This window comes from Oncorhynchus mykiss, chromosome 6 (assembly GCF_013265735.2).
Source record: "Oncorhynchus mykiss isolate Arlee chromosome 6, USDA_OmykA_1.1, whole genome shotgun sequence".
Taxonomy (NCBI): domain Eukaryota; kingdom Metazoa; phylum Chordata; class Actinopteri; order Salmoniformes; family Salmonidae; genus Oncorhynchus; species Oncorhynchus mykiss.
In genome coordinates, this window is record NC_048570.1 from 29,526,417 (window position 1) to 29,549,439 (window position 23,023).

Here is a 23,023-nt window from a genome sequence, read left to right on the forward strand (position 1 = left end):
AGCATTTCACTGTAAGGTGAAACACCTGTTGTATTCGGCGCATGTGATTTGAATTGAATGGCACACATACACAATCCATGTCTCGTCCTAACAATCCTTCTTTAACCTGTCTTCTCCCCTTCATCTAGACAACAAGTGACATCAATAAGGGATCATAGCTTTCACCTGGATTCACCTGGTCAGTCCATGTCATGGAAAGAGCAGGCGTTCCTAATGTTTAATACACTCAGTGTTTCTCTAAACAATAAGGGCCGAGGAGGTGTGGTATATGCCCAATGGGCTGTTCTTAGGCACAACGCAACATGTAGCACACACAAAACAAAAAAAAAACTATCTCCCCACAAAGACCATAGACGGTACACAAGATAATGATCTCACAAGTCTGACCTTGCTTTTATTGATCTGTGTAAACCTAACTCTTTGTAAAATCTTTACATGCAAACATACACAGGTACTTATATTTTGTTTCTCTCAAGTCCATGCACTACTTATTTACAATTGACATAAATAAAACCAACAAACAATTCATTTAAATAGAGTAGGCAGAACAAAACGGAGAACAGTTGTATCCTCTTTAGCGATACTTACTATCCAGAAAAGAGAATAGAAACGAATTAAGATTAAAGACCACTAAACTGGTCACAAAACAGAACAGGTAGGCTACAATAGTACCGTAGTAGAACCAGTGAAAACCAAGTGCATACGCAACAAAATAATGTTGAAATTGTAGCTACTGGTGGACAGCAAGACAATACAGTTCAGCAGAGGCTCTCATGGCTGTGGGAGCCCCTGTTTTTACCCATCAAAGGAGGAGACAGAGCACTTGGTGAAAATGCATCACTCTATAGATGAGATGAATCTCCTTTAATCGTCTACCTTCAGGAACTGGTCGGTGAGATCCATTTGTTAATGTGCTGACTGTTTACGCCCAGTAATCAGCCCTCTAAGCATTATCTGAGCTCTGTGTACAGGGTCCTAGCTCTCATCTCTGTCACATTACCAAGCTGAGGATGCTCTGAAGAGGGTCTAAAGTAGCCCGCTACATCAATTCATTTATCCATTGTTAGCCTAATGATAATAATAGTCCTGATATTCATGCTGCATAAATACATGTATGTTGCTGTGGACTTCAGTGTTTAAAAAAAAGCATTTGGACCAATGTTAAGGGGTAGAGACAAATCATCAAATTACAATATCATTTGTTTCTTAAGTCAATGTATATATCATGAACCACAAGATCTCTCATGCATAGTTTTTTTTGAGAAACTTGCAAACAGCTGTATAAATTGAGGTCATTCCATGGTATAAGATGTGCTTTCTTTGAATTACGGTAATTGGTCAACAGCCGCCCGCCAAAACTTTGAGTGAATGATGCAGCAAAAAAGGATGACGCATGAATGGAGGCGGCCAGAGTGGGTAAAGGGGGGTGCATTGTGGGGAGGAGCGGGTTGGGGTGTGTGACTGCTCCAGCCACAGAAAACACAAGGGTCACGAGCACAGTGCATGCAAGCAGCACATTTACTTATGACATAGCCTTACCCATGTTGTCTTATTTAATGTGACTAAGGTGGAGCAGGCTTTAAGTGTCAGTGAAAAATCTGATCATGTGCATTCAATGTAAAAATGTCAGTCAGTAAAAAACCTCAGTAAACATTCATTTAGACCACACCTGCCATAGTATACTTCTCATTACTCGCCAGGGAAATAATGTTTTCCTGTCTCCTCTCTTCCTTCACTGTAAACAAAGAACTGAACCAGATTTTCAACTTTTCAGTGCAAACATTCTCATCAAAAATTGAACATGTTCCCTCTACCTCTATAAACATGACTCAAATAAGGACAAAGTGAACACTTGGCATGAAGTGAGCACAGTTTCTTCTAATAGGAGTGCTATCATTCCAAATATTTAAACTGATTCTGAAATAAATAAAACATATGATTTACTTGAATTACCTATTTAGTATGTAATATATTAAAAAATAATAAATATATGTTTTTTGTCCATTTTTTTGTGAATCATTCCCAGAGTCCAGATTATTTTTTATCTTTAACTTCAGAAATTCTGCAGCATATAAACCTTCTTCATGAGAATGCCATAATATTCATTAGATATCATTAAATAAACATGTGACTTTTGGAACATTTGAAATAGTTCAGAGGGCAGCTGTGGGTCCTCGTGTGTTTTCATGTGGTTTTGCATGCTCATACAAGTGGTAATAATACTGCTGCATGATGTCATTTTACAAGAAATCAAGGATTACAACCTGCCAGTCTAATGAACTTCATAGTTCAATGGGTGCTGCAGCTGTAATCCCACATAGAATTACATATTGCTTCAACATCTTTTGTGCTAGTGCATTTCAATATTGGTTTTCTTTAGGATGTGTCAAATTCAATATATAACATCATCAACTGCTATGATTATCTCAATGCAACCATATAATGCAATGTCAAGCTGTTGTTTTTATTATCTTCAAAAGTATTTATGTATTTTTTTTTGCCTTAAATTGTTGAATCCCTAAGTTGTTTTTGAAGGATGATTTGAAAGTATACCATGTTTTGCCTCTGGAGGAGTATTTCCAGATAAGTCTCAGTAAAGGGGGAGAGACATGAGATGGGAATATCACATCTGGGACAACAGGGGAGGATGGAAAGGTGCATGTGGTGGGTTGGGTTGAGGGCAGGAAAGAATGCAGACAGCCAGACAGGAAGACTACTGGTTAGTCCAATATTAAAGGTTCTTGGGGAAGGTAGAGAGGGTAATGTGAGAAAGGAGAGGGGGCTGAGTGTTGATGAGGACTTTGCTCATTCTAATAGGGGTTAGTTGCTGTTGACAGGATTCTCATTCAACAGGGTGTGCCAGCGCTCTATCTTCTTGTCCTTGTTCTTCAGGCACTCATACCAGTGCTTCAGCCGCTCCCCTTTGGCTGTGATGCCCAGCTGGCACCCACCTACAGCAGACCAACAAGGAGGGAGAGGAGGGTGAGAGGGCTGGCACAACAGATGGAAACTTCAACAAGGTATAGTAGATCTCAAACAGATCTCCTATGGATCGTACCGATGTAATCGTTGGATTTCCCAATGTCGTAGTCCCACACTGAGATGTCCAGGGTCTTCTTAGCCAGGTCGCTGTGCTTGATGTCATAGCTAAATTCCTGTAACACAACAACGGAGAAATCATCCCCCTCACAATATCCAATAAATGTAATTTACTTCGATACACAAATCAATACATTGATGTTTTCACAGGCATTTAAACATTAAAAGCACAAACAAAGTACTGCTATCAGATGGTTACTTTCATCTTCTATTATTATTGCAAGGGACCAACAGGAGGCTGACCTCGTTGTACTCTGGGTTTAGGGTCTTCTTCTTGATATTTGTTTTGTTCTTGGCCTTCTTCCCCATATCAGGTCTCAGGCATCTAACATATCATATAATAGATCATATTAGTTTGATGTCGTCATCCTGCATTTGGGGATAGGAAAGTAAATTGCAAAACAGATATATTCTGCTATGCAAATGAAAAACTTTGACATAATTACATTTGTATTGATTTTGAGTGAAAAAATGATACTAATCACTGGAAAAGTTTGGTTTGTATTCACGCCTGATAGGAAACACAGTGAAACAGACTGACATTTCGACAAATGGGTCAGAGTATCCATTGGCATCCATGGCGGCCAGGTGAACACAGCGCACCACACCCACGAGGAGACGATTCTGCTGGGTGCTGTACGTGAGGGAGATCAAGATACGACCCCGCTCCTCCACATCTCCAACCTCCTTCCCACCCTGGACGAGAGAGAGATGAGAGAGAGAGGAGGGAAGAGTAAAACTTTTTTAAATCATATCATGAAGACATGATTTGCATGAAGACACGTAGCGGTAATCTACATGCCCACACATGCAGGTCAAACACCAATACCTCATCCTCATAGAGCGAAATGCCTCGAGCCCCTCCAGCTGTTGCAGTCTTCTTTGTCTGTGGAAAAATATGGATAAGGGTGGTCCAATAAAACATTCAAACAAATGGGACTTTTACTGTATATTTATCTAATGTGTGTAGCATGTTAACGTACTCACAGGGACAACTCTCTCAAGACACACGTTGAAGTTTTTTTTCTGGTTGATCTTGAGTTTCTTCAGCGCAATGCGAGTTTCTCCGATAAACTCATTATGCCCAAACTTGTCCTCATCACAGACAGAGATCCTACATCAAACAAGATAGTACATCGATAATATTGGATCATCACGTCTATGGAGGAAATCATGTAAATTAAAACAATTAAGCCCTGAGATAAAACCACGGTAACAAATGTAGACAACGAGACAGGTTATCCTGATGTTTAGTGAACAGACGTGTGTTGTTTCTCTGCTTCAAGTATCCACCTGAGAGTCTTGCGCTGCATGTCCTCGTCTGTGAGTCCGTGGTAGACCAGGGTCTCGTTCCAGGCAGGGTTACGGGTGTTTCTCAGGGTCTTGGTGCGTAGCTTGTTGGACTGCAGCACATGAGAGTAGATACAATAAATAAAGATAAGAAACTCAATCAACTGGTCTTCAGCACTTCTATATCTGAGGCTGGAGAGAGGCAAGGGATCTTTATGTGTAGTAGAATGGATAATCCTTATGGTGGCAGGCTTGAGCTAATGGGTGTGTATCCTAGCATTACACATTTTTCTGAATAATAACACATACCATAACAAATACACAAACATATATTAACTCCCAGGTTGAAAATAAGGAAAGTGAATTCTATCACCTTACTGGCCCCTGGCAATAGATGCAGCTTGACATAGGGATCAGCCAGTCCGTTGGAGTCCATGGGCTTCAGTCCCTGAGGGAAAGACAAGACTCTTTATGTCACCAGACAGGACAGCAGGGACCAGGAGCCCCTATTCAAGATGGAAAAGTAAACTACTGCAGCAGCAGCTTCTTAACACAGGTCACTTCAGTGTAATTGGCTCAGAGTGAGTGAGTGAATGAGTGCAGTAGGTGATACCTTGGCTTTGAGGATGCTACAGTGGAGACTGTTGTTCTCCTGCTCATAAAGCAAGCTGAACTCCAAGCCGCCCAGAGTGGCTGAAATACACCCAGAACAGTCATTAGATCAGACAACAAACAGTGGAACACAGACACTAGCAGTACATCTTATATAGAGAGCACTGGGTTGTAAATAGAGTCTAGACTAGGATTGATTCTCAGAGTATCAGAAAATATTGAGAATGTCTACAACCCTTTTCCTAGACAGCTACCGTCCTGTAGGTTTTCACTCCAACTCTAATGTAGCGCACTTGATTGTAATAATTAGCTGGTTGATAAACTGAATCCGGTTAGTTACAACTGGTGTGGGAGCGAAAAACCTACAGGAGGGTAACTCTCCAGGAACAGGGTTGGAGAGGCCTGGTCGACAGTAAAAGAGACATGAGCTTCACGCCAGACGGCAGACCAAACAACAGAAAATCAAGTGATGAACTGATAAAGAGAAATAAATAAATAATCCAACAGTAAATCTGCAGACTAAATGGACTGTAAACAGATGAAATAGGTTATGCATCCGTCCAAAGATTAGAAACAGGAAATTCCATTAAAAACCAGCAGAATATCACTGTAATATCAACTAAATAAAAATATGACTCACAAAGGAATACATTTAGAAAATATCCCACTTCAAACGGAACATGAAAACAGAGAAGTTAAATGGGATTCTATGCATGGATGTTTAGGGAGGGTGAAACTGGGGTGATACTAATAATCAATAGGTTTAAATCTATCATCCCCCTCATCTAAAACAGTAAACCTCCAACAGCTCCAAACCACCACATTGCTGAGTAATGGTTGGGAGGCTAGCTTTTAAAGCCTGTAGCTCTAGTGGCCTGTGTACTTAAATCTCTCTGACTCCAATCAGCCTCTTTAGCTATTAGACATCACTGAGCTAATACGTAACATTTCAAATGGCAGGAAAACATAAAGCACAGGAAAGTTGAATATTAGATTAGGGCGAAAATGCACACATTTAATTTGTGTAATATAATGCTATCTACAGTAACTAGATGCAAACAAATAATGTACTTGTTTAATCCATTAGGCCTACAGAACCAGGACATCTCTGAGTAGATTGAACACTGATCTAGTCAGCAGCAGTTGAGCTATTGAAACCAGTCTGTACCACAGAACCTGGCTGTCCTAGCACTGCCAACTCCATAGAGAACCAGAACCAATGCTATTTCTACCATAACATTAGGGAACTATTCAAACACAAGGGAAATCTAGATCCCGTCAGCGCTCTCTTATCCCAAATAATGTGTTCTGTTCTAAATTCCCGGACCTCCATGAAGTAAATGAACGCCTCATCCCCCAGGGCGCAAGGAAAGACCATTTGAGGAATGGAACATGGCGTACGACTGTCATGACACGATTCCTATCACGCAAAGGAGACATACATACAAATTGTTCCATGACAGAGTTTGTCTCACTATTGAATTGTTTTACATTCTCTTCTACTTTACTTCCAAGATATTGATTCACATGCTTGGATAATATACGGTCGTTATCGTATATCATCTCCAATACATCTCCATGAATTCTACTTGAAGGATGCATGCTGGCTGCTAGTATTATTAGATGATTGATATGCTTAGAACGCTACAAAGGCCATCCACTCAAAGGGGTAAGAGATCAAGCATGGAGATGCTACAACAGACTGGATAAAAGTGTCTGCTGAATGACTACGTAAACAAATAGAAATACAAAGAGCAGACCCACAGGGCAAACACCGGTTCAATCAACATTGTTTCCACGTTATTTCAATGAAATTACATTGAACCAACGTGGAATAGAAGTTCAATTGATGTATGTGCCCAGTGGGGAGTCTTTATACACTGAGTGTACAAGACATTAAGAACATCTTCCTAATATTGAGTCTATTTAAGCAATACGGCCCGAGGAGGTGTGATATATGCCCAGTAAACCACAACTAAGTGATGTTGGTACACTCAGTGTATGTTGACTTAAAACAGTCTGGAAGCCATAGAGAGAGAGATCACTGAAGTCTTGAGTAAGGTGGAAATCCAACAGTAGACACATAGCCCATATTGAAGAGGTCTAGCTGGAAGGACAGGCTGGTCACTTACTGGCCTCATCTGAGTCATAGCTGTTTGCATCCTCCTCCTCAGGCGGAGGGGCTTGTTGTCGAGCAGGAACGGGGTTGTAGGTGGTTGGCTGTCTCCTCTCCTCCCGCAATGCAGGAGGCACTCTCTCCTCCACTGGAGCACCGCTAGTGGAGTAGCCACCTCCCTCCGTCTCCAGTGGAGCTACAACCATAACCATGATAATGATTAGTGTGTTTTTATGTGCTGATGGACACTACATATTTCTATCCTCTATAAATACTACGTGTGTGTCAGTGTTGGGCTGGCCTGGTGATGTGGGTCCATCTTTGCCATACCCTGCTGGGCCGATGCTGCTGGAGGGGGCCTGGAGCTCTGGACTGGAACAGCCTTCTGCAGCACCACTGGGCTGTTCTGAGCACCTCCCTCATTGTAACCATGACCAGTCCCACCAGTGGCCATGCGAACATCTGACGGCTTAGGGGCCACAGGTGGTTTGCCAGCATGCCCCAGTTCCTCTGGTCCTGCTACACACATTAACACACACACACACACACACACACACACACACACACACACACACACACACACACACACACACACACACACACACACACACACACACACACATCAGCATATCACTGAGACTGCCCTGCAGTGGAATCCATATGGCTCCCTAGTCTCTGTGAATCCTTTTAATGTTGCAGATTTTCCATTGCACAGGCATTGACCTACATACAGTACAACTGTGGCAGGCAACCTTGATCACTTCCTAAAGCCTGGATTTTTTTCTCTACCTTTCCCCCCCAGCTTTTTTTTTTTTTTTTTTGAATTTTACCCCTTTTTCTCCCCAATTTCGTTGTATCCAATTGTGTAGTAGCTACTATCTTGTCTCATCGCTACAACTCCCGTACGGGCTCGGGAGAGACGAAGGTTGAAAGTCATGCGTCCTCCGATACACCACCAACCAAGCCGCTGCTTCTTTAACACAGCGCACATCCAACCCGGAAGCCAGCCGCACCAATGCGCCGGAGGAAACACTGTGCACCTGGCCACCTTGGCTAGCGTACACTGCGCCCAGCCCGCCCCAGGAGTCGCTGGTGCGCGATGAAACAAGGACACCCCTACCGACCAAGCCCTCCCTAACCCGGGCGACGCTAGGCTAATTGTGCGTCGCCCCACGGACCTCCCGGTCGCGGCCGGTTACGACAGAGCCTGGGCGCGAACCCAGGACTCTGATGGCACAGCTGGCGCTGCAGTACAGCGCCCTTAACCACTGCGCCACCCGGGAGGCCTCAGCTTTCTTTTTTGAGGATATCTTACTGCGATTCTAATGGCACTGCTGCAAGTGGGAGCAGATTCTATGCCACCTCTCTTTTCAGAGCCCCTTGGAGGTGCCAGCCTTGCCCCAGAATGTACTTCCCACTGCCTAAGTCAACCCACCCACCCCTGGATCTGGCTGTCTGAGAGGAGGTGGCAGTGCTCATTCTGGGAAACAGACCTGGGCTTTTATGGTAATGCTGACAAATGAATCATTCAAATAAATGTTAGGAGTGACTGGGAGCCAGTGGAGGGCCCAACATCTGGTGATGTTTGTCTGTTTAAACTGGTGAGACGGTGCATTGAGATGGTGGCTATAAGGTTAATGACTGAATGACTCACCTGCTCCCCGCTGGCTAGCACTAGGAGACTGACTCTCCTCTGGACCTGGGAGACAGGCAGCACCAGACACTGATTCTCTCTCACACCTACACTCTTATTTTTGCCCCGTCAACTCTATTGTTTTGTATAAGACTTCAGTCATATTGATCGTGGCACATGTTCATGAATTAAGACCTCTCCCGAGTGTGCATGGCCCACTGAGATATGTTCCCAACAAAACAGTAGTACTATATTCATAGTCGACACCATCAGTAAAGAACAGTACAAAAGATAAAACAAATAAAACATTGTAGATACTGTTCGGGGTTTCCATCGCTTTTATCTTTTAGAATAGAATATGGACTTCAGGACAACATCATTCCCCTTTAGCTATAATTAGTTAGCTGAATGGGTTTTATTCTGCCTGGCCAGCTACTGAAAACAGACCATGTCTATATCTGCTTTGCCATTCTCACAAGCCAAGAAAGCAATCAACCTGACACAACCCCCATTCCCACTGCTCCATGCGGCCTGCTTACCTCTGGCCTGTGATTGGGGATGACCAGCTGCAGCCCTGGGGTCAGATGATGCTAGCTCTGGGGCTCGCTGGGCACTTGACTCTTTGGACTTGGAGATGGGCATGGGCGAGGGCAGGAACTGCTTAGGAAAGCCTTTAAAGAACCAGGCACCAGATCGCTTCCACACCTAAGAGATGATTTAGAATCTTTCATCTTTATTTGGATCCCCATCAAGCTGACGCCATGACAACAGATAGTCTTCCTGGGGTTCGTAAATAATGGCCTGCGTCATATAAGCTTTAACCTTGACACCAACAGTACACTCACTTTTAATCTCCCTGATCCCTCTGTCTCACAGAAGTGAATCATCACTCTGTATCTTTCACCCACCACGTCCTTTAATTCACTATGACACATAGCGTAACAAATGTCATGCTATGACACATCCCTGTCACCCTGTGTGTCTCGCACAAATACTCACCTCTCGCTGTTCGCTGCAGATCTTGCAGAGCCACACAGAACGCGACCGGCTGCCGTTCTGCACTCCACACTTGGTGCACATGTGCTACAGGAGAAAAGACACAGGTTCACAAAGAGGTATTAATGTTTACAATGTCACAGATATATTACCATTTCATTTCTCAGGGTCAATTGTGGCCTAACATGGTGCGTAATGGTTCATCACAGCAAAAGCAAAGCGTCTTTGCCATCTAGGAAGGGGAAAAAAGCCAATCTTTCCAACCCCCCTACCTTTTTGCAGTCCTCACAAACCACTGAGCTGACCCCTGGAACACCCAGCTGCTCCCCACACAGCAGACAGCGGTTCACCCCGTCCCCACACACCGTCTTCTTCATGTCATCTAGACGGTTCACCAGGCGCCTGCAGCAGCCAGGACAACTTTCATTACAGCCAATTACCAGTAGAACATCCAAGTTGGGTAAATGTGGTATTAATAGTCCAACTGATTGAATGACGTGTGTGTAATTCTATCATCTTGTCCAGTATTTTTGCAGAGCTGAGATTTAACAACACTGAGGTTGGCAGTGCAATGGAGTTCTAATCCATTATTTCAGAATGTCTCTTTAGTCCTCACCCAATTCTCTCCTGCTCCATGGCCTCCATCTTCTCAGCACGGGCGATCACACCGTTAATGATCTCCTTCTCCTCGTCAGTCAGGTCCGGAGCGTCGGGACCAGGCCTGGCCTGGTTGGTCCAGTTGCCCCTGACAACCACACAGGAAAACTGTCTGGGGCTGAGGCACCCATGCTGCATGCATGCATTTTTAGCACGTCAGGGTCACACACTCAGACATACAGTGAGAAATCAAATGTATATGCAAAATAACACTCAAACACAAGAATTGACAGAGGTATACAATAGACAGAGACAAAGTAGACAACGTAATAAAACAAATACCATAATGGCCTAATGCACATGTGCACATTGTGCAAACACCCTTCATTACCTGTGTCCAAAACATATGTGAACATACAATAATTAAGGAGAGAATATACATTTACCTGTACATACCCTAGACACACTCTAAATACAATCAAATAGTAGATTGAAAAAGTGGAGAGGGTGGGGGGATAAGGTAGACGGAGAGATGGAGGGAGAGCTGTACTACTTACTGTTCCTTATCACTGAGTCCCAGCCATGGCAGAGATTAAAAGGAAGCAGACAGGAGAGGAGAAAATAAGTTGGTGCCTGGGAAAGCATGGAGGGGTTAACAGCACCATGTAGCAGGCAATTGACCAACACTAAAATAAATGCTGGGTTGTTTGGATGACCCAACTGCTGGGTTGTTTGGATGACCCAACTGCTGGGTTGTTTGGATGACCCAACTGCTGGGTTGAGATATGTCCCAGTGGGTTAGACCATAAGAATGTAGGCGTGGCTTAGGAAGGGTGTAGCTTTCAGATGTTAAGTTATTTTTAGCCACCCGTGAGAGCAAATGTCATTCTCGTTCATCTGTTCAGTTGTATTGTTATCACATATTAAGGTTGGACACTTCCAGCTTTAATGAGGCTTACACACGTGTAGAAGTCACATAAGGAGTAGGAGTCACGCAAATCCCAATGTTGGGATAGTTACCACTTTAGTACATAATGTAAATAATCATGTTATATTATAATATGTTATGTTTGAAAAATATACATTTGCAACGTACAAACATTTTATTTGTATTTTTGTTACTCTTTTTCTCCCCAATTGGTAGTTACAGTCTTGTCTCATCGCTGCAACTCCAGTACAGACTCGGGAGAGGTGATGGTCAAGCGTCCTCCGAAACACAACACAACCAAGCCCCACTGCTTCTTGACACAATGCCCACTTAACCCGGAAGCCAGCTGCATCAATATGTCGGAGGAAATGCCATACACCTGGCAACCTTGTCAGGGTGCACTGCGCCCGGCCCGCCATGCCACAGGAGTTGCTGGTGCACAATGAGACAAGGACATCCCTGCCGGCCAAACCCTCCCCTAACCCGGATGAAGCTGGGCCAATTGTGCAATGCCCCATGGGTCTCCCAGTCGCGACAGAGCCTGGACTCGAACCCAGAATCTCCATTGCGCCACTTGGGAGGCTCTGCAGTGTACAAACTTAACATGATGAATAGGTATGACATTTGCTCTCATGGATGGCCAAAAAATAATGTAGAAAGCCACGCTACTAATAAGCCCCGCCTCCTGAAAATTACATTAAAAAGAACCAGCTGCTGGGTCAACCCAGCATGAAAGTGAATAAAAACTGGTTAAATTAACCCATGTTTCGGTAATCCCAACAACTCAACATGTTGGGTTATTCACACAACCCAACTGGCTAGGTCAAAATAACTCAAATAAATAAAACTAATTTTTTTACAGTGCAGAGATAACAGCATGGTGCTGTTGTTCTGCCACCCGTGCTTACTTGGCATGCATGCTCATCTGCCTATCGTTGGGCACCCAGCGGTCCGAGCTACCGCCCATCACTGCGTTCGTCATGGCTGCTGCACTATTGAACTCTGCAGGTGGACACGCAGATAAAGACGAGACACACACACACACAAAGTTACATGATGAATTATACATATAAGAAGGAATTCTTAGCTACAGATACTCTTTGCCCTAAATCACTTAGGCTAGGTTTTAAGATGAGCATTTACATTCTCTGATTCCTTCATTGGAAACAACATGAACAATTTTAATCTTGTTCCTCACTATGTAATCAATTTAGTCACACATTAAATTATTATGAGTTAGATAATTATAATGAGTTGTTTATTAAAAGTTATCTTATCTCATCTATACCACAACTCAAATCAATACATCAAATCCATGCAGGAAAGCATTAACTAACTGTCAATTGATCAAATTGACGGTCACATTTAATCTTCCCTGCTTAAGCAGCACTAACTTCCAATCAAATCAAATGTTACTGACTTCAGTACTAATATTGCTGCCCTCTCAGCAGGCAGAACCCTCTGTATGCTAAGAGTGTGGGCCAGGAAATTCACTGACCTCAGATTGGCTTGTCATCAGACATACTTATTCTATTTGATGTAAGAGTCTGATACTGACACAGTACATTACAATAACAATAAGGGCTATGAATAAGGACAATATCAACTGCCTTTATGTGATCTGTGTAAAACTTTACAGTAACGATCGATAAACCATGTCTCCCAATGTCTAGACAATTTTTACAGACCAACTAATGTTTGTGATGCAACCACTGAGCAATTTAATCGAATGGAACAATGTGACAGGAAATTACAGAAATCAATAGGAGTGTAGAGAACTGAACGTACCTCTATGCGCTCAAAGCTCCCGAGGGCCACCACCAGGCAGAGCGGGGAGCGACACCCAACCAGCAACAGGGTGGGTCCTCAGGGAATGAGCAGGGTGGGTAGGGAGGGTCAACAATCCTCTTTCCACAGTAGCCTGGCTCAGATAGAGTCTCCTCTGTCCAAATCTGATGATAGCAGGGAACTGAGACATGTTGTGGCATGATTGGAGAGAGTAAGGGGGTAAGACAGAAAAAGAGGGAGAGAAAAGAAACTGTGAGGGGGGAAAAATCTATAAATCTCATTTGTCTTCAGTTTGCTACAAGCAATCACTCCATAGTAGCACTCCAGAACATAGCTAGAAGTGAGAGAGAGGGGGGAGTGGGGAAAAAGAGAGAGGGGGAGGGGTAATTCTGATCTACAGTATTAACTCCTGTATTAAGACTTACATTTATTGGTCATTCAAATCACCCGCAGAATGCACAACAAACAATGAGTACTATTGTATATAAACTGTAGGAGGATGCCTTTATAGTATTGGCCTGGAACCTGTCTCACTACCCTGCTGGAAAAAAACAGCATAGACGAGCATAGGCTGATCACAGCATACACTGTGTTTTGGACACTGATGACCAGCATGGTATGCTGGTGACCAGCCTTCTCTCTGTTTTGGACACTGGTGACCAGCATACCATGCATAAACTGGTCACCAGCATCAAAGTGTTTAATTATTAAAGACAGTACATCACGTAGGTCTTACTTTAAGAGTTGCTCCCTAATACAGTGGACCCCTCAGGACTTCAAGTCACATTATGCTGGCTTGCAAAGGTATATTTAATTCCTATTGGAATCCAGCCAGAGTAGGAATATCCAACTATTGGAATTTCTATTCACCCCAAATCTGCATTCAGAAAGTCTGCCAGGATTAGAATTATGAATAAATGAGACCATCTAAACTGGAACAACCATTTCAGTAACCATTACCCTTATCCTACTCCTCCTCTGTTCTTCTGGTGATGTAGAGGTTAATCCAGGCCCTGCAGTGCCTAGCTCCACTCCTATTCCCCAGGTGCTCTCATTTGTTGACTTCTGTAACTGTAAAAGCCTTGGTTCCATGCATGTTAACATTCGAAGCCTCCTCCCTAAGTTTGTTTTATTCACTGCTTTAGCACACTCTGCCAACCTGGATGTCCTAGCCGTGTGTCACGCCCTGACCTTAGAGTTCCTTATTATTTTCTATGTTTGGTTAGGTCAGGGTGTGACTCGGGTGGGAAAGTCTATGTTTTCTATTTCTTTGTTTTTGGCCGTGTGTGTGTGTGTGTGTGTGTGTGTGTGTGGTTCCCAATCACAGGCAGCTGTCTATCGTTGTCTCTGATTGGGGATCACATATAAGTTGTCATTTTCCTTTTGGGTTTTGTGGGATCTTGTTTTCTGTATAGTTTCTTAGCCTTACAGAGCTGTGTGCTTTTTTTATTTTTTTTGTCGGTGTTGTTTTGCTTTTGGTGTCATCAATGAAAAGACGATGTACGCCTACCACGCTGAGCCTTGGTCCACTCTTCATTCCAACAACGAGAGTCGTAACACCGTGTCAGAATCCTGGCTTAGGAAGACAACCAAAAACCCTGAAATGTCCATCCCTAACTATAACATTTTCCGACAAGATAGAACTGCCAAAGGCGGCGGATTTGCAATCTACTGCAGAGATAGACAGAATTCTGCAGGCTTACTATCCAGGTCTGTACCCAAACAATTCGAGCTTCGACTTTTAAAAATTCACCTTTCCAGAAACAAGTCTCTGACCGTTGCCACTTGCTATAGATCACCCTCTGCCCCCAGCTGTGCCCTGGACACCATATGTGAATTGATTGCCCCCCATCTATCTTCAGAGCTCGTGCTGTTAGATGACCTAAACTGGGACATGCTTAACACCCCGGCCATCCTACAATCTAAGCTTGATGCCCTCAATCTCACACAAATGATCAATGAACCCACCAGGTACAACCCCAAATCCGTAAACACGGGCACCCTCATAGATATCATCCTAACCAACTTGACCTCCAAATACACCTCTGCTGTTTTCAACCAAGATCTCAGCGATCACTGCCTCATTGCCTGTGTCCGTAATGGGTCTGCAGTCAACGACCACCCCTCATCACTGTCAAATGCTCCCTAAAACACTTCAGCGAGCAGGCCTTTCTAATCGACCTGGCCGGGGTATCCTGGAAGGATATTGACCTGTCAGTAGAGAATTCCTGGTTATTCTTTAAAAGGGCGTTCCTCACAATCTTAAAAAAGCATGCCCCTTTCAAAAAATTTTGAACCAGGAACAGATATAGCCCTTGGTTCTCTCCAGACCTGACTGCCCTTGATCAGCACAAAAACATCCTGTGGCGTTCTGCATTAGCATCGAATAGCCCCCGTGATATGCAACTTTTCAGGGAAGTTAGGAACCAATATACACAGGCAGTTAGGAAAGCTAAGGCTAGCTTTTTCAAGCAGAAATTTGGATCCTGTAGCACAAACTCCAAAAAGTTATGGGACACTGTAAAGTCCATGGAGAATAAGAGCACCTCCTCCCAGTTGCCCACTGCACTGAGGCTAGGAAACAAAGTCACCACCGATAAATCCACTCTAATTGAGAATTTCAATAAACATTTTTCTACGGCTGGCCATGCTTTCCACCTGGCTACCCCTACCCCGGTAAACAGCCCTGCACCCCCCAAAGCAACTCGCCCAAGCCTCCCCATTTCTCCTTCACCCAAATCAGATCAGCTGATGTTCTGAAAGAGCTGCAAAATCTGGATCCCTACAAATCAGCCGGGCTAGACAATCTGGACCCTCTTTTTCTAAAATGATATGCCAACATTTTTGCAACCCCTATTACTAGCCTGTTCAACCACTCTTTTATATCGTCTGAGATTCCCAAAGATTGGAAAGCTGCCGCAGTCATCCCCTTCTTCAAAGGGGGAGACACTCTAGACCCAAACTGCTACAGACCTATATCTATCCTCACTGCCTTTCTAAGGTCTTCGAAAGCCAAGTTAACAAAAAGTTTACTGACCATTTTGAATCCGCTATGCAATCTGGTTTCAGAGCTGGTCATGGGTACACCTCAGCCACGCTCAAGGTCCTAAACTATATCATAATCGCCATCGATAAGAGACATTACTGTGCAGCCGTATTCACCGACCTGGCCAAGGCTTGCGACTCAGTCAATCACCACATTCTTATCAGCAGACTCAACAGCCTTGGTTTCTCAAATGATTGCCTCGCCTGGTTCACCAACTACTTCTCTGATAGAGTTCAGTGTGTCAAATCGGATGGCCTGTTGTCCGGACCTCTGGCAGTCTCTATGGGGGTGCCCCAGGGTTCAATTCTCGGGCCGACTCTCTTCTCTGTATACATCAATGATGTCGCTCTTCCTGCTGGTGATTATCTGATCTACCTTTACGCAGACAACACCATTCTGTATACCTCTGGCCCTTCTTTGGACACTGTGTTAACTAACCTCCAGACGAGCTTCAATGCCATACAACTCTCCTTCCGTGGCCTCCAACTGCTCTTAAATGCAAGTAAAAGTAAATGCATGCTCTTCAACCGATTGCTGCCTGCACCTGCCCACCCATCCAGCATCACTACTCTGGATGGTTCTGACTTAGAATATGTGGACAACTACAAATACCTAGGTGTCTGGTTAGATTGTAAACTCTCCTTCCAGACTCACATTAAGCATCTCCAATCCAAAATTAAATCTAGAATCGGCATCCTATTTCGCAACAAAGCATCCTTCACTCATGCTGCCAAACATACCCTCGTAAAACTGACCATCCTACCGATCCTCGACTTTGGCGATGTCATTCACAAAATAGCCTCCGACACTCTACTCAACAAATTGGATGCAGTCTATCACAGTGCCATCTGTTTTGTCACCAAATACCCATATACTACCCACCACTGTGACCTGTACGCTCTTGTTGGCTGGCCCTCGCTTCATACTTGTCGCCAAACACACTGGCTCCAGGTCATCTATATGTATATGCTAGGTTAAGCTCTGCCTTATCTCAGTTCACTAGTCACGATAACAACACCCACCCATAGCACACGTTCCAGCAGGTATATCTCACTGGTCACCCCCAAAGCCAATTCTTCCTTTGGCCGCCTTTACTTCCAGTTTTCTGTTGCCAATGACTGGAACGAACTGCAAAAATCACTGAAGCTGGAGACTCATATCTTCCTCACTAGCTTTAAGCACCAGCTGTCAGAGCAGCTCACAGATCACTGCATCTGTAAATAGCCCATCCAACTACCTCATCCTCATACTGTATTTATTTATTTATCTTGCTCCTTTGCACCCCAGTATCTATACTTGCACATTCATCTTCTGCACATCTATCATTCCAGTGTTTTAATTGCTATATTGTAATTACTTCGCCACCATGGCCTATTTATTGCCTTACCTCCCTTATCCTACCTCATTTTCACACACTTTATATAGACTTTTTCTACTGTATTATTGACTGTATGTTTGTTTATTCCATGTGTAACTCTGTGTTGTTGTATGTGTCGAACTGCTTTGCTTTATCCTTGCCAGGTAGCAGTTGTAAATGAGAACTTGTTCTCAACTAGCCTACCTGGTTAAATAAAGGTGAAATAAAAATTAAAGTAACGGATGCAATAAATCCAACTAAAAGATTGGAATAGTTTCGAAAAATGTATGTCATTCATCTTTGTGTAGCATACGATTAATAAATCAATCAATATACATGCAAAAACACACACAAAAAAATTGCAATAGAGCATGTTGGGAAATATGATAATAATGGGCGGGTTTTGCCAGACCAGCTTGACCAGCTTGTTCACTAGCATCACCAGTGTTGATACAACGTCATCACATAGAATTTTTTTTAATGAAATGACGTGGAAACAATGTTGATTCAACCAGTTTTTGCCCAGTGGTCTGGCTTCCATTCAATATTTCCCCCTGTCCAGCTCCCTAAGTAAACAACAAAAATGCATAACACTGTATATATGTTGAGTCTCACAACCCTGATTCTCCGTCATTGCACAAACTTAATCATCCCCCTTTTGTTTAGGATGGTTATCCTGGGAAGGCAGATAGAGAGGAGAAGAAGGTGTACTCAGACGTACACCACACGGACCCTGGAGGAAGAGCTCTCACCCAGACAAAGTTTTGTAACGCTGAAGATAAACACTGTTGCGTCACTGCGGTGAGAGTGTGAGAGAAAATGCCTCCGCTGAAGAAGTTTTTCTGTCAGTGCTGGCAGAGACTTTCAGAAGATTCATTCAGAGAAAGGACACTACATTCTGGTTATTGACCCTTCGACAGGCTTCAATAGTCTTCTCACAGCACTAGGTGAGGGTCTGAACGAATCTGTCTCAATGAGTATGATGCAAGGTTGACACTCAGTCTGCGTCATCTCTTCTATGACTCTCACTCAGTGTTGGAGAGTACACCAGCTCGTCTTTCATTCATCTTCTTCAAGTGATGAGTCATTCAGATTTTGTATTGTGCCTTTAGAAGCAGCTGGCATTTCCCCTGCATTTTTCTAAATGTGACAGAGACGAAGGTTTGAGAGCCAGCGATATGCACGGCACAGCACAGCGGTGCCTGGGGACAGGATCATGGAGAAACAACCATGCAGAACAGTGTGAAGCTGTGCCAGGAAAGCATAATAGAAGACGGAGGGTGAGATGGGGGAAACTAGAGCACCAACATTGATTCACATCATCATCTCCTTCATCATTACCATCAGTCATCCCCTCAGCAGCATCCGTACTGTACCATTTCTTACAGGGGTGGAGAGGACCAATTTTGAAACCTGCGACTTCACTCAAGGGCCTAACAGGATAGTCAATACTAGTTTGTGTCATTCAAGATACCAGGCACAAGTCCCTACCAAGCCAACCTGTAAGCCACCATTTTCTTTATTAGCTATAGCATCCTACTGTCCATTACTTGTTCAGTACGTTTTGCCAGACTTATTCAAATTTGACTGTGTTCACTAACATTTAAAGATATGTCTGGAGACAGAGTTATAGCCAAACCCTGTTTCTGCCAATGGTATCTCAGTGATGAATTTTATTAAACCTTAATTTTGGCAGGGGGTCAATGCTGAGACCAAGTTCTCTTTCCAGATGAGCCCTGTATAGCTCCACAATACCCATTAAAATACAATAAACACATTAAACTACACATTCATATACACAATAAAATACATGTTATTATACACAACAATACACAAAAAGCAAAACACAATCATAAAAAACAGACACATTCTTCAGTACAAATGTCCCCTAACAACCATCTGAAAGGCCCTAGAGGAACTAATTCCTCCAATTTTAAAGTGTATTGTAGATAATTCTACACGTATGGTGCAAGGGAATTAAAATCTGATTTATCTATCTCTCTAGACACCAAAGGAGTCACCCTGTGAACAGGTTTGATAGCGTGCCATTTAAAATCTTAACAGTGATGTTAGGTAATTCGGATCTTTGTGGAGCAGGGCTTTGTAAACAAAAAGAGCATAACGATGTGCTCTACGTGACTTCAAAGATGTCCAGCCATAATTTTGGTTAAAAATACAGTGATGATAAATAAAACTGTCTCCTGTGATAAAACGAAGGGCGCTATGTAAAACAGCATCCAAGGGTTGAAGAGTAAGCCAGCTGCATTTTGATAAACAGTATCACCATAATCAAGAACAGGTAGAAACATTGACTGCACAATCTGCCTCCTGCTGGCTAGAGAGAGACAATATCTGTTTCTGTAAAAAAAAATCCCATTTTAAATATTACTTCTGTCTAGATGTTAAACTACCTAAGGTCACCTACAGGTGTACCTGTTCTTAATAATAATACAGAAAAAAACATAGAAAACCAGAATATAAAAGATATGGCGACAGAGAGTGGGATCATTTCAGGTTCCCTTGATGCTCCTACACTGAATTACAGTGATGTTAGGTACAGAATGACTAACTTGCTCTCATTGTAGTATGACTTGGACACTGACTATAAAAACCTGTTTCATATTTAAAAACTGGGGAGGGTGAGACGTGAGGGGCTTTTGGAGACACCTCATACAGTACCCTTCCTGAAGCTCTGACTGCAATGGACACACCACTCTGCCAAGACACCCTCTCCCTCTCTCTCTGGCCTCTCCTCCGAGATGAGATATACATTTCTTAAGCGGGTTAATGAGATTCTGAGATCAGTGTAAACTCCCATGATTGGTTTCACTTTAATTATTAATTTATCAGGGCAGCATTCCCATTGTTACTCCCAGAATTTAAATTTAGGGGTGGAGCTTGACTCAAAGCCTCGGTCCGGCTTCAGGGCACTGCTGCTGCAGCCACCAACCACCACCCACCTTCATGGCTTGCCATTGGCTGAGGGCTGATGTGACAAATGTGTATTGCTGAGCGTCAACACCCAATCCCAGATAGTGATGTCAAGTTAATGCTATAATCACTATTCTATTCAAGGGGCTTTTTCTCCAACAAGACTAAAATTACACTGAGTGAACAAAATATTTTGAACACCTTCCATGTATTGAGTCACAACACCTTTTGCACCTACAACCATGCCCTATTCAAAAGGCACATAAACCGTTTGTCTTGCCCATTCACCCTCTGAGTGGCACACATATACAATCCATGTCTCAATTGTCTCAAGGCTTAAAAATGATTATTTAACCTGTCTCCTCCCTTTCATCTACACTGATTGAAGTGGATTTAACAAGTGATATCAATAAGGGATCATAGCTTTCACCTGGATTCACCTGGTCAGTCTATGCCATGGAAATAGCATATGTTCCTAATGTTTTGTACACTCAGTGCACAACCAACCATAAATGAACATGTCAAAAATAATGGTGTGAGAGGCTCAAAAGCAAATTTTTCCACATTAAATATTTCATTCCTGCCCTTAAGTTACTTTATGCTAAGAAAGGACCATGCCCTCAGAGTTTTCAATAAGTCTACATCAGAACCAGCTGCTGAAGAGGCTTGTGCCTCTTCTCTGCTTCTGGCTGGATGCACTGTCTGTCAACCACACCCTCCTGATGCTGAGCTGAGCTGGCCTTTCAGCTGTAAAACCTGGAAATGCTGTTAGCAGAGGACCAGCAACACCACAATCACCCTGGCATTTACTGTATATTACCATCAACGACTCCCCCAACTTCACATCTCACAAAATCCACTATAATCATCCTGATTGGTTGGTACAGGATGCTATCCTGTAAAGACCACTCATGTGTAGCAGTGCTGACAAGTCCCCCAAGCCCAACCCTTATTAAACCCTTTTCCCACAATCCAACCGAGCCGTAACATACTGCATGTAACAGTGGCCAGGGTTGGAAGGTTTTATTCGGGTGGTTACAGAAATACGCTTGCTGGTTTCAGCACAGTTGGACTGATCGAGGACATAGCCAGCAATTTCAGTATAAAAAAGGCTTTTGGCCAAAGGGTCTGTTGGCAGTAGTGAGAGGCTACCTACTGGGCACAGACGTCAGTTCAACGTTTAGTTTTGATTTACATTCGGTTGACTTGTCAACTAACGTGAATTCAATGTGAAATCAACAAAAAATGACACTTGATTTAGGTAAAACATTTGGTGAAAAATGACGAAATGCCCTTAAGTTGATTACTTTTTGGAAATCCATACACGCATACTCTGTGAACCAGTGGCGGTCGGTGCCACAAACATTTTTTTATGCGCATGGCCTTATTTCTATTACAGCATATTGGATGACTCATTCATATTCCATTCACCCAGTGCAATGTAACAGCAATAGGTTTACTACATGATACTCACATTTTCCCTTTAACTATCATGAGGTTCCTAAAACCTAGCCAGTTTACAGCGTAGATGCACACTGGTCGAAAGTTTTTAGGCGACAGACAGTGACATATGGACAGACACATTCAATTCCAACTTGCACACTCTTGCCTGCATCTATCTGATCTAGGGTGTAATCATTAATCCAACAGTTGCAAACGAGAGGTTCTATTGGACAAATGCAAGCATGTTTATCCCCATTTCTTTCTGATTGCTTCCGTTTAAGAAACGTTTTTCAACAGAATCGGCAGAATGAATACACCCCTGATCACACGTAAACACAGTTCACTTTCAAAACAGCCACGGTGTATTCCTTCTCTCAGGTAGATGCGCTCTCCTCCTCCCACCTATTCCCTTCGCTTATGGACTTCAATGCACAACACATCCTCTGTATGTGACCAGGTGAAAAAACCTTTCCAAGCCAAACCATATCATAACCGCTACACAGAGCCTACATCGTTGTCACCATATTAGCTAATGTAACATCATTGTCAACATAGCTAATAGAACTAGAGCGTTAGTAAACCCACTACAGTCATGCAGTGACGTTACAGTGCACAGTCTGTAAGCAGTTTAGCACTTACACCGGCGGGCCCCGGTGGCAATACATTTGTAAAACCAAAAGCTTATCTTGACTTGGAAGAGTTCCAGTGTTGTGTTGGATAGTCATAGCCAGCTATCTAACATAGCATAACTATGTTTGAGCAGGGAGTTTGAGTAGGCTAAACTAGCTAGCTGCATTTGCTAGCTAAATAAATGAAACTGAAAGTGAAACAAATGGCAAAATTTCTCTCTTGCTTCTCCTTCATTTTGGAAGAAATGAATTTGTTCAAAACTGTTCAACTATTGTCTTTCTTTCTCTTTGAGTCAACTATTCACCACATGTTATGCACTGCAGTGATAGCTAGCTGTAGCTTATGCTTTCAGTACTAGATTCATTCTCTGATCCTTTGATTGGGTGGACAACATGTCAGTTCATGCTGCAAGAGCTCTGATGGGTTGGAGGATGTCCCCTAGAAGTTGTCATAATTACTGTGTAAGTCTATGGAAGGGGGTGAAAACCATGGGCCACCTAGGTTTTGCATTGAAGAAAAGGTACCCAGAGAAGGACGGAAGCTAGCTGTCCTCCGGC

General features: G+C 43.2%; 1 protein-coding gene across 2 annotated transcripts in view; it reads right to left on the minus strand.

Annotated features, from left to right (window-relative positions):
• Nucleotides 1-366: 366 nt before the first annotated feature.
• The window catches only part of LOC110525685 (rabphilin-3A), a 48,816-nt gene continuing 26,159 nt past the window's right edge, over nucleotides 367-23,023 (minus strand). The window contains exons 2-19 of one of the 2 annotated variants that reach the window (XM_021606031.2): nucleotides 13,060-13,240; nucleotides 12,180-12,273; nucleotides 10,901-10,912; nucleotides 10,363-10,491; nucleotides 10,019-10,148; nucleotides 9,750-9,833; nucleotides 9,290-9,455; nucleotides 7,448-7,633; nucleotides 7,134-7,313; nucleotides 5,003-5,082; nucleotides 4,763-4,837; nucleotides 4,393-4,502; nucleotides 4,087-4,213; nucleotides 3,929-3,985; nucleotides 3,641-3,795; nucleotides 3,343-3,424; nucleotides 3,059-3,155; nucleotides 367-2,951 (exon numbers count right to left, since the gene is read on the minus strand). In XM_021606031.2, coding sequence (XP_021461706.1) covers nucleotides 2,821-2,951; nucleotides 3,059-3,155; nucleotides 3,343-3,424; nucleotides 3,641-3,795; nucleotides 3,929-3,985; nucleotides 4,087-4,213; nucleotides 4,393-4,502; nucleotides 4,763-4,837; nucleotides 5,003-5,082; nucleotides 7,134-7,313; nucleotides 7,448-7,633; nucleotides 9,290-9,455; nucleotides 9,750-9,833; nucleotides 10,019-10,148; nucleotides 10,363-10,491; nucleotides 10,901-10,912; nucleotides 12,180-12,253 — 1,875 coding nt within the window. In that variant the 5' untranslated portion in view covers nucleotides 12,254-12,273; nucleotides 13,060-13,240 and the 3' untranslated portion in view covers nucleotides 367-2,820. Of the gene's footprint in view, nucleotides 2,952-3,058; nucleotides 3,156-3,342; nucleotides 3,425-3,640; nucleotides 3,796-3,928; nucleotides 3,986-4,086; nucleotides 4,214-4,392; nucleotides 4,503-4,762; nucleotides 4,838-5,002; nucleotides 5,083-7,133; nucleotides 7,314-7,447; nucleotides 7,637-9,289; nucleotides 9,456-9,749; nucleotides 9,834-10,018; nucleotides 10,149-10,362; nucleotides 10,492-10,900; nucleotides 10,913-12,179; nucleotides 12,274-13,059; nucleotides 13,241-23,023 lie in introns of both variants that reach the window. The other variant, XM_021606028.2, reaches the window with a different exon arrangement.